Genomic DNA, 12,762 nt, shown 5'->3' with positions numbered 1-12,762 from the left:
GACCATCCCTTCCCTGGTATGAATATAGGATGAAACTTGGGAAAGATCATCATGTATGCCTCTGACACTCTTTCACAATCAGAGGAAACTGCATGTTGAACAGGCCTCCCGAGCAGCCTTTGCACCTCTTCTGCTCTCTTACTCATCCCTGCCTACCACTGCACTACTCTGTATCGCCACTTCCATGAGGTGTACTGCTTCTTGCTGATGGATGGGAGGAAGAACTGCTCTCAGGATGTCAGCTCAGGAAGTGCAACTGACTTTAAGGAAAGAAAAATATCAAGTATGCCATGGGACCCAGTGTAAGCCAGACAAGAACTAAACTATCAATGTTTATTTCCTGCTGTGTGTATTTGTGGGTGGGGATGCCGGGCACCTCAGGTCATGCCAGTGATCAGATTAATACATTTCGTATGTAATTATTCTTTGTTTCCTAGAGGATAGTGCACCTGGCACTGGAATATACTAGGCAACAAATTGATTTTGAGGGTGATTAAATGAAGAACATGGTGAAGAGCGTGGCATAAATGCTGAGATTAAATGGGCGCTGAAACATCGGATAATCACAAAAGACATTTGCCATCCTGAATATACTGTGGTCACTATTAAAAAGTCATCTTACCCCAGTGTAATACCTGAGTTACTGGAGTATTTCTTCCAGATTCCATGGTTTAGTAACTGTTGACAAATGTCTATGTTTTAATGGGTACCACCATATATCAATGCCGTAGCAGGACAAAAAGATTTTTTGGCAAAACAAAGGTTTCCTTTGCCACATGAGTGTTTTGAACATTCTGTGCGGTTGCTGCCTCATCTCTTCCAGCGAGGTCACTTAAGAGATGGGGTTTGGGAAAGTCACGCTTCAAGGATAGCTTCTGAAGAAGTGAATAATAATTACATGCAGAGTGGGATGTGTGAAAGTGGAGTGATGTAACTTGACGCAGATAGCATCAACAAGGAATTAGATATTGTTTGAGAGAAGATAATATTTTATTTTTCTGGGCTGTGATTTGCTGGCTGAAATCCCTCGCACTGTACAGTTTGATGTTAAGTGATGTGAGCACATCTAATAATGTAAGTAAAACACAAGTTTATTAACTGCAATTTTTCGAAACTCTGTTTCATTAAAAAAGCTGTTGTCCCCCAACTTTACAGAAGGCTATTATATGTTCCCCTGATTATATAAATTCCCAGTATTATGAAATTTTTGGCTGTCCCCCAAGACTTTAATAAAATGAGGGTTTTCCATGTACTCAACACTTACATCATGTTGTACAACAATTAAATAACTAATCCTCTTAACACTGTTTGAAGTAAATATTATCTCTGTGTCACATAGGTGGAGACTGACACTTGATAAAAAAGCACCTTGAGTTATCTTTTGAAATTATCTTTTGTGTTCTAGATTTGTGTGGGAAAATCTTTTTATATCAAATTCACAATAATTTACAAATGCTAATTAATCTAAAGTCAGTGCTAAGTGATATTATTTCTGTTTTAGATATTTCTATGTGAATGTAAAATTAAAACATGGTTACAAAGAAGCCCTACTAGGCAGATTCCTGGGATCTTCAATGGGATATAAGGGTACTCAACACCTTGTAGAGTCAGTTCTTAAATCTATTATAGACCCTCACCCAAGCCACTGTCAAATCCCACCTTGCCCAATGGAAGAATGAGAAGCAAGGAGGTATCCTGCTGGCCAGAGCACTGTGCCATAGTGCTGTACTCTGCTGTTCTTCTAAGTAGGAGTGTCCACCATCTGCCAGCTAGTACTCATTGGTGACAGAAATATATGCACTTGCCAACTGGTGAGGTTGGATACATCCTACTCAGCAGATAGCCCCACTCAGAGACATAGTGCCTGATTCTCCACTGCCTTGACCTTATGCAGACATTTACACTTGTGCAAAGTGTGTAGTAATGCTATCATTCTGATTTAGTACCACTGTGCATTCACTTGGCACTTGCTCTGCACAGGTGTAATTGATTGTACAAGATGCAAGGCGGGGGTGAATCCAGCCCAGGGCCATCATAATGCTGAACGCACTCCCATGCGCTAAGTAAAGCTGGTAGAAAAATGGAATTGATCTCCCACGGAACGTCTGAGATTTTGAAATTTCATTTCATCCCAAATCAGGACAAAAAATTAAAAAATTGCAATTTTTCTCAAAGGAAATATTCTGAAAAATTTCATTTTGATCTTATTAAAACATTTCATTTCAATAAGGTCAGAACATTTCAGCTGACTATCATTTTGACCTTTACATTATAATATATAATATTATATGTAAAAGCTGAAACATTTAAATTTTTATATAATATAAATTATAATAAAATATAAAAGGTGAAACAAAACATTTCCAAAATTTTGACATAATCGCAACATTCCTGCAAAACACACACAACCTCTTCCTCGAAAAATTCCTGACCGGCTCACCCCAGCTGTCTTTTGTGTCAGGTATCAGGTTTTATGAGTGCTCTGAGCATGCTTACAGGATCAGACCTCACTGGCGAGATAGACATTCTCCTGCCTAGTTTTGAGAACCCCACTCGTGGGCTTCGGCTTAAGCTAGGGCTCTGAGCAGCTCATTAGCTGTGAGATGGTGTTGGCACTTAGGTGCTTTTGCGAATGCCAATTGGTGGAAATTCAAGTCCCTTGGGGAGTTAGGAGCCTGTGGGGTTAGGCAACAACTAAGCAGCATTTTTGAGAATGTTAGTGGAATCTTAATGGTGGATTTAGGAACCTAAATACTTTTGTGGATCTGGGCCCTAGTGCCTGTGTTAGACTAACTGTTGAACCATTTGGGGAAAGATGTGCCCAATAGGATAAAATTATTTGAAAAAAATCAACTTCTATAACCATGTATACCTATTGTCGCTCATATTTTATATTGCCTCAGTTTTGCTGCACACCCCTTATACCTATGTCATGGTCTCCTTTTATACTTATCTTAGAAAATAGCTGTAATCAACAATTTTGTTTACCACTAAAAAAAATCAGTAGCTAAAAAGTTCTTCGAAAAAGTTTTATGCCATAAAGTACCCTGTTGAGATTTCAGAAAGTGCAGTACTTAAAAATCTATGTTGGTCCAGTCCTTGCTGTGGTTGTTCCGTGCCAGTCTTCTACCCAGTGCAAAGCAGTCACAAATCAGACTTAGCCAAGTGAGAATTCAATCACTACAGGGAATCCTCAGGTGGTATAAGGCAACCCCCTGCTAGCCCTCCTCGCATATGGACATATCAAGAGAAAGGAAGAAGGTCTGCTTTAGTTTGTGCCAGGGTTGATTGGGACTGATTGGGGAAGGGAGTTGAACGGTGACAAAAACTACTTTTGCCTCCCCTGGGGTCCTACATCAAGCCAGGCTCAGCCAAACCCGGGACTGAGCCCTGCAAATTGATATTATTTTTGTTGTTTCTTTACTGCATCTGGGGTACTGCTTGTGGCTTACATTCAAGGGCCTACACATCTATCAGTGCCTTGTGTGTGTGATACTTTTACTATAACATTCTTAATCTTATAAGCTTTCTGTGTTTTCCCCTTTAACACAGTATCTGTCATACCGTAATTTGCCTGCATTGTGTAGAAATGAAATCTCTTCATTATCATCATTTCAATTCCTTTAATTACGGTAGAGGATTCTCTCCAGGCGACATTTACATAGAGATTTAAAGGCTGTTTGTTTATGAAAAAGTACAGTGACTATAAAAACTGCATCTTGAAAATAAAAGTTCCAAGAAGTCTTTTTCCAAGAGTTGTCCTGCTGTAAGATGTTTGGAAAAGAACAATGGTGCAAGCAATGACTACGTATTGCAATACGTCTTCCAGCAAGAAAACTAATCAGAAACTATACTTGAATGTATAAGATATGTCACATTAGTCTTCCTGGCTCTAAAGTTTTGTTGTAGTTTTTTTAACAGTGCTAATTCATGGAACTGTTTCTGCTGGGTGTTCAGGGTCTGATTTACGCTGAGCTGTAAACTGTACAAGTAACAATCTGACTGATGCAGCAACAGAAGGTGACCCAGATTACAAAACACTGTACGCTAATGCCAAGTCTTCTTTAATGCCAGCTGCTCAAAGCTTTGTCTTATTGCAATTCAAACTCAGCAGTCACCAATCACACAGCCTCTTCCCACAGACACACACTCTCGCCGTCTTCATTTTAAACATGTTCAATAGCTACTGCCTTTCATAAACATACATCAGCTTCACCAGCTGAGGCCATTTAATCTCCTTGGATTCTATTTACTGTCATCCAGCTGACAAAATTATTAAGGAAACCCATTGTGCATACTTCAGCTTATGTGGAAGTTTGCTGAAGAGATTTCTTTAATAAAAATGATCAGACTAAATATCAACTAATGTTGATATTTACACAGGTTAAAATCAAGGCTTTTAAACCACAAAACATATCATATTTGTTTAATTAATTTTCCTACAGTTTTTTTTTTAAAAATGATTGTATGGTAGTGCTTAGACAGTATCTTGATGGACACAATAACAATACATAATCGAGATGAGCAGTTAGTATAACAAGTAATATGTTGGATTAGGAAACAAAAGAGAAATCTCCATATTAACACATCATTTTAAACATCCAGGTTTAAATGGACTGTTTGTCAGTTTCCAAAAGTGCAAAGGTTGAAATGGATGTGTATTTGTATGTGAATATTTCTTATGGGTTTCCTAGCACCAAACTTTGAATATTCAAACAAAAAAAAATTTAAATGTTACAATTTTAAACATTTAAAATGTTAAATTTAAATTTAAATTTTCATTCTCTATGAACATCAAACAGTGTGAACACTCAGATCTTAAAGCCATCTGTTCTATGAATTTATAAAACTTATAGTTCCCTGGACCAACTCATTTTGGCACCTTTAACCAATAGCTTAGAGGCTTCCTGACAAAATTAGCTTTCTGGCAGAGGTGTTTATCTAGCCACCTAGCCCTAGGACATGTCAGAATGATAAGAAAAAGAGGAACACTTACTTTTTAAATGGATGAGCAGCAAAAAACTGAGGTAGAAGATGAGTAGAGAGTTAATTCTTGAATGAGCCATATTCATCTTGATAGGACATCCTCCTCTAAGTTGCCTAGTTGCCAAGGGGCTGGTGCTGATCTTTACTGCTTTCTCCTCACCTCTGAGACCAGGATGATAGCCAAGACACAGAGTCCGCTACATCCCATCTCTGCCTGTGACTCTCGTCAGCATGTTCACTGCAAACCTACAGACTTTGATCCAAAAGGCAGTTGTGCTTGTTAAGATTTTAGTTGAGCATGTTTGGGTGATTTTTCAAACCTGGTGCAGATTTCTCTGCTGGATGGATTGGAGTCTTTCCCCCTGGCTTTCTATTATAGATCTGTGCAACTAAATGCCTAGCTCAAATTTCACACACAATTCCAGGGTAATCTGTCAGGCTTTCAGAAAACAACACATTTTATTCTTTATTTAAGGCTCCATTATATCCCACGCTCTCTGATATAACATTAAAGAACCATTGCTAATAATAATACTTTGTACATTTTGCATTCCTGCTGTATTAACCCCCCTTACAAAATGGATTAGAAACATGGAGCAATTTCATTTTAGTTACAAAAGCCAGAGGTATTCCCTTCATCTTTGGTTAGTTATTCATAGTGTCTTTTTTGTACTATATATAGCTATGGAGGTGCATTAAAAGGGGATTTTGCCCAAGTGCTCTGGTCTTCATTAGAACATATTTATAGTTCCAAGCTCTAGGTGGGAATCTACCATCATCTCCATTACAAATCCTGGTTTTCTGGGAGTTTATAAACTCAGACATAAAAGTTTGCTCTGGGATAACTCTCACTACATAGACTGCATGTCCCTAGGTCCAGGAAAAAATGGTTGTGTACCCTTAAAAATCTGTTTGGCTGTTGCTTTGTTATAAAAAATAATGCTTACTAATTTGGGTTTTCCTGGTACTTTCCTTTGACTCAAAGGACGTTTAACCTTTATTCAGAAAAGCACTAAAGCACATGCTTGATTTTGAGCATGAATTCAATGGAACTTACATGCTTAAAGTTAAGCACAAGCTTAAACATTTCGCTGAATGGGGATGGGATTGTTCATGTGCTTAAGTACCTTGCTGAATCAGGACCTTAGTTTGAGGGAGTTGGTTATTTCTAAGTAATTGATGGTGGGTACTCTCAATGTCCACTGACTGGAACATCAACCTTTTCTACACACTGAAACCAACCCATTTTAAAGCACTTTTCCTCAGCTTTCTCGCCTTTTCTTCTCTTCCACCTCAATCAGGCTCAGGTGCCACTTGAGCCCTCCCCCCCCACCCCCTATCCTCCTATCAGTGGGGCTTCAGATCGTCCACTTCTAAACAGGGCTGCGACCCTTTCCTCCCTTCTGCTTGTTCAGTATCTGAATTGGAAATCCAACCACTCCCTTCTTTCAGGCCTATAGCTTCATCTGTGCCTTCCCACCACCAATTGATTCTGAGAAAGACCTCCAGTCTCTCTGATGGGGTTCGAGGTTGACTCTTCTAGCCAAATCTAATGAGATACAAACCTTACAGTGAACTGTATTCCTAGTGAGAAACAGTAACATTTTGCAGACAACCATAATTCCATGTTAAAGTCCACGTTAATGGTCAATCAGCTTTCTCTGTCTTTAAATCTTTCCTTTGATTTATATTTTGCTTCACTGCTTTGTCTCATTGCCAGCTATTTAGTTTATTTCTAAAATTACTCTGCGAAATACATGAGCATAAGTATATGAACATGAAAATAGTGTTCTGCCTTTTGAGAATTTCTTCTGTTAGATTAAATTATGCCATTGAATTCAATGCTGAGTACTTAATAGAATTTAGGTTTAAATTATTAATTATTATTTATTATTATTTGGAAACTTGACTTTTCCCTTTGCAATTTTCATTAATCCCTAAAATGTTTTTGTGGCTGTAGTCACTGCAAATAAGAATTTGATAAATATTATTGTGCTGGAGTTATGATGAATGATTAAATTAATCTTACTTGGATTAAGAAGACACTGGGCGCAACTCCATAGTTAAGGTTGCAATCTCAAATATAATGCTTATTTTAATCAGCCAGACCTGCCCCCACCCTCAAATTTGTATGTGGAAGAATATGTCTGAATTTCATGTATTCACTGTAACAGAGGAGTAAACTTTTTTCTTCATAATTGTCAGAAGTGTATGATCAGAATTGTTTATAGGGCAAGGACTCAAAAAATCTATAGTTATCACATGGATTAAAAAGTCCTGAGCTCTGCCTTGCAGTAAAACAGTCACAATAACTATTAAATCTAAACCAACATTATCCATCCTTCAAATACCTGTCTCTTATAACTGTGAATAAAAAATATCTCACTCTTATTCATGCAAAAATTGAATGAAGTCTGTGCTTCTATACAAATCCAGAGGAACAAAGACATGCCACCTATTTTAGAGTATAAGAATACCTTATAAACATCCATGTTTTCTCATTGATCAAAACAATTCCATGCTCTCCTAACTAGATCATTATTACAAGATACAAAGTTAGTGTATGGACAAATCCTAATCCCTATGCTAGTTCATAAAATGGGTAGCATCTTCAGGGCAGCCAAAAGTGACCACTCTTCTTCAGCATAGCATCTATCTCTTCATTCTTGAAATTCCCCTCCACATTTTTAAAAGGTCTAAATAAAATGTTTCTTCCTCTTTGCCAGCCGTTGCTGTCCTAGAATTTAAATGTGCTTCTCACCAAATTAATTTCAGATTTAGGTGCTCCTGATTCACCGAAGAAGTTGAAGGAATAGGTAGGAAGGAACCCCATTATTAATACTATTTTCATGCAGCAAACATGAGATATAAATTCAATTTGCATATAAATACAATTTAGCCTTGATGACATTTTTGCAGTCACTTAATTCCGTCACGAAACCATTTCCCCTGCATTTGACTCTCACAATCTCATTTCTTCACATTGGAATCTACTGTCTTTCACCTAAGTGCTGCCTCTTGTAGTTCTGATTGCTCCACTTGTGGTGATTGCAATACAGTGTGTGTCTCACACTCTACCAATCAATGTGATTTCTTCTAGAATATCTCTTTTCACCTCTGGCCAACAAACTTCAATACCGACATCTTTTTTTTCGTCTGCTATTAATTATATTTTTCAACTTTGAGACGTCTTTAACACTGATTATCCTCACATCTGCCTCTCTGCCATAGAGCATATTCTTTCTTGATTGTGTGATACTATTCCTGTTAAGATTGATCATTTTCTAGTCCTCTTTCTCTTAGTTCAGATACCACTAAGGATAATTTTCCTGGCTGATCAGTATTTCCTTTAGAGTCCGTGCAACATTTGTTTGTTTTTTCGTGTAAACTGAGCATTACATGAACAGAAATCAAAGTAGTTGAATAATCTATGTACAGGTTACAGTTTGAAAATTTAAGACATGATGTTACAAAGCTGTTGTTGTTGACTAATGATGATAAACAGAATTGTTTTTTCTTTTAAGTGGATCCCTTCTTCCCATTGGCAATTAAAACACCTAGTAACTGCCATTTATTATTAGCTAACAGCAGACAGATTTTTTTTAGGTGGCTGCTTTCTCATGAATGCTTCACAGAGGCAGAGATAAAGATAATAGACCATTAGGCCTCCTGTACAAACTCAGTACTATTTCCCTTCAGTTCCAGGTTTTGCACACCTGATGCATGCACTCTGGTTTATGTTGTAATGTGTTGCCTTTCCTCTGGGCTTTGGCTATTCTTTGCCTTGCAGTACTTATTGTCAGCCTTGTGTTAGATGATAGCTAAATTTTATCACAAATGTGTATCACTGGCAAGGTTGCATCTTGCAATAGGGACCAATGGAACAACCAGGTCAGGGTTTGGGCCAATCAAAGTTTTGTCTGAGTAAAGACTCCAGGCTTCGACCCCACATAAATATAATTTCTGAAATAAATGTTTTTCGTTTGCTGTGCATCAATGCCTTTAAATGACTAGTTTGGTTGTGGAAGTCACAATAATAGTATATTTTTCTCTCCAAAGAGAAATGTCCTACATAATTGTCTTGCTAGGGAAACAAAATGACCTCAAGTTATTCAGGTGCTAACTTAAATAAAAAGATAATGTAATGAGATCAGTACTGCAAGCTCTGTAATAAAAGTAACAGATGTTCCTCATCTGTGGCACAGATATCCTAAGTCATCCAGATAGAATATAATAAAGCATTAGTTGGCTTTCTATAATGCTTTTCATAGTCGAGGCATCACGGAATACTTTACAGTCAGCACACATCTTCAAGCTGCTACCAGAAGAAAAGAAAATGCAGAGTATACAGGGAGGTCTTTTAATCCCTGCATAATAAATAGATTTTAGGAAAACTTTCATCAAGAGAATGGTAAATAGAGGCAATCTAAAACAGGTGGATTATAAAAAATACATTTGAAACCCATACAAAGTATACAACATTTTAATTTCTGTAATACTATCAATATAGCATTTTATCAAGCACATCCAACTCCTTTACAAGCAACTAATTTGGTCTCTTAATATGGTTGAGGCAAGTAATTATTACGATATCCATTTTGCAGATGGGTAAACTGAGCCAATTAGAGGTAAACAGCCACATTCTGCATTCCACACTACCCTACTGAAGTCAATGGAGTTACACAGGGTGTAAGTCAATGCAGGGTGTAAGCAACTTGTCTGGAGCTGTGACGTTCAGACTCCCAGTTAGGTCATCTAACCAGTGGACAACATTTTTTCCTTTAACTTTAAAGTACGGAGTCACTGAAGTAACTGAAGGCATTGACGAGGGAGTCAAATGCTGCTTGCTTTACTCATGCAAGTTGTCCAACTAAGCCCAAGAAAATAAATCAAGCAAGCTGGAGTAAAGCTCATATAAGTAAGGCAAGCAGGATTTGACCCTAGCATTGTAGCCATGGCTAGGCTGTATCATGGCAGCTGACTTTAAACTACATGTGACCAACTCACAGAACAGCTGTAAACTGATACTTTATTTTGTTCCACCACCAGTGTGGATGCCCTTTCCATGAACTTAGGAAATAAGGTAGACACTGCCATCACATTTTTGGGCACTGAAATATACACCTACCCGGAACCTTTAGATTCATGGAGTCTGCCAGAACTTGTTAGGATCTGTGGGTCTGAAACACACATCTGCTGGCTCCTGGGTGGTGGCGTAGACATGGCAACCACCCAGCAGCTCTGGCAAAGTGGGCAACAGCAGCCTATGACCCCTACAGCTTCAAGTACCCCTGGATGGCTACACTGTCTACAGCATTTCCTGATTGGCCAAGCCACGCTATTTAGGACCTAAGGAAAACACACATGGGCTGTCTGTGCTACTCTAAATGGATGCCTAGCTTGCTGCTGCAAACAGACCCTACTGTACACTCAGGATGCCTTGCTCCTGCTACTGGTCCTGGCATCTGCTCTTGATACCTTCCTCTATCTCTGTTCCTCTAACCCTATTTTGACTGACTCACTTGGCTCGGACCTGATATAGTTCATCAGCCTCAACCCTGAGCTCATTCTACAGTGCAACACTGGTACGGATTGATGCTTTTGGCCTTCACCCTCTCGACTGAACTCAGACCACATTCTCTAGTCCCCTCCTATCCCAGCCTTGAGCTGGGCCTCAGTAATTGGATTCCTGACAGAAGCATGGATCCCACCAGAATCACACACTCTACCAGCCCCAGGGATAATATACTTGGGAAGTAGCTCAGATCCAGAATTATCTCGGACTGATGTCGCTATTTGGGTAATTGGTCGAAATGCGTAAACTGGTTTGAATAAGGCTGGCTTGGCAGTCCTCTGGATAGTGAGCCGTCTCCACTGAGGCAATAGAAAGCTATTTGACTCTCACAAATTTGTCAAAGGTCTGTTCACACATTTAGCCAGGAACCTAGTAATAGGAACAATTACATGTGCATCTATTCCACGTAACACTGACAAAAGCAGGTGTCAATAACACAACAGTCTGACATTACTTTCACCCTGTCATTTTTGTGCAGAAATATCTTGTAATTAAGTTTTATTTTGCATATTATTTAGTAAAAATATGTTTTTCTTTCGAGTCCATTTTCTCTTAACATTTTAAAATAATTTTTCTTAATATTTTTTCTTTTCTCTTGAGCTCTTGATTTTGCACTTGTGTTGAGCTCTTTTTTCTTTAGCCAGAACAGGACTGAGAAGTGAAGCAGAACACCCTGTTCCGGTCAAAAGGACAGAACACAAGCTTCACAACTATGCCAATTTGCTGATCAATGGACTATGAAGTGAAAGGGTTAGATTTGAAAATTTACAGTCATTTTGCAAAATCTGCCAAGCCTGCTGGTGCACTACAAAAATGTTTCTGAGATTCTGGGCACAGAGCTGTTTGCCCATGTAGCTGCTATTCCTGTCAGGAAAGGAGGGATTTCTGAACTGCTAGCCTAAAATGTCAGGTTAACTACAGATTGCTGAACTGTGCTGGGCAGATGGTAGGACAAAGGCCCCACCCCACTCAGACATACCTCCTTTGCAGCGTTCAGAAGTGGTGGGAGTGCTGCCTGGCCTCTTCTTGCGTTCCCAGAGTGTAAGCGGAAAAATTATTGCTGCCTCTAGTAGGTGCACTAGAGGGAGATGGGTCTCCTTGTGCATGGCAGCCATACAAAAAGTAGAAACATGGATAAATTGCTAAAGAAGAGTACAAAAGAACAGCACAAACCCCGACTTGGTGGTGAGTTCTATCGTGAGATTTCACCAACCAAGTATCACGTGTGAACTCCTGCAGCACTATGGCAGCCTTAATATGGAGTCCCAGACAGTGCCTTTAAGCACTCCAGTCTACCTTGGCACACAGGCATGCCTGCCTTTGTGATAGATGGTCCCTTACACCAACAATCACAATATGCTGGTTACTCCCAGTCCCAAAGGACCGGTCAATTATGCCAGATCAATTGTACATTATCTCTCACCAAAGACAACACTTGTAATCAACTAACCAAAGACGTATTAACTAGGAAAAAGCAGTAAGAGTTATTTACAAGGTTTAAGCAGGTAAACATACACACTCCAGTGAGTTAGTCTTGGGTTCCATAAGTAATAGAAGTTACTGTAATGTGCAAGCTCTGTATCCTTTAGGGCTAACCCAAGCTAAGCAACTTGGGATCCCTTGCTTATGCTTAGAAATATTGTTCTCTCCAAATTCCAAGCAGCATAACAATTCCTCCTTGACAGGGATTTTTATTTCCTTTCTCCATCATTCAAGCCATGATGGGATGAGAGCTTGTTCTCTTACCCTCTTCATGGGTGTGGAGGAAGCAATCAAATAAGTCTTTTCTCCTGATGTTGCACAATGGTTTGTCAGGTGTCTGTAGGCCTTCATGTACTGGAGATGACACCTCTTGTGGTAAACTAGTATTTCACACTTGGTAATGCTTCTCCCCTAACTCTGGGGGTTTACAGTCTTAACAAAGATTTTTATAGTTAAAGAACAAACACTAACTATCACCTTCTAACATGGGATACAAATATTATAAGTAAGATTAATTCAGCGTCCTACAAGCATTTCATAAAGTCTAAACACAAAACAGACTCTCATAACTCTAACATCTATTTTAACAATACTAACACACAGGTGGGAGAGCACAGGTTTCCAGCTATGTATTTATCAGTGTTCAGTGAGGCCTATGGGCGTTGGCATGAGCTGGCACCTGGTCTGATAGCATCATATTATTCTGTGAGGTCTTAAAA

General features: G+C 38.9%; 1 protein-coding gene across 3 annotated transcripts in view; it reads right to left on the bottom strand.

Annotated features, from left to right (window-relative positions):
• CRB1 (crumbs cell polarity complex component 1) overlaps window positions 1-5,242 on the bottom strand; it is a 158,321-nt gene extending 153,079 nt beyond the window's left edge. For all 3 annotated transcript variants that reach the window (XM_074961174.1, XM_074961172.1, XM_074961173.1), the window contains exon 1: window positions 4,997-5,242. In XM_074961174.1, coding sequence (XP_074817275.1) covers window positions 4,997-5,072 — 76 coding nt within the window. In that variant the 5' untranslated portion in view covers window positions 5,073-5,242. The remainder of the gene's footprint in view (window positions 1-4,996) is intronic.
• Window positions 5,243-12,762: the final 7,520 nt, after the last annotated feature.

This window comes from Natator depressus, chromosome 8 (genome assembly GCF_965152275.1).
Source record: "Natator depressus isolate rNatDep1 chromosome 8, rNatDep2.hap1, whole genome shotgun sequence".
NCBI lineage: Eukaryota > Metazoa > Chordata > Testudines > Cheloniidae > Natator > Natator depressus.
Note: the sequence above shows the minus strand (reverse complement) of the source record. Positions and strands in the feature narration are given on the sequence as shown.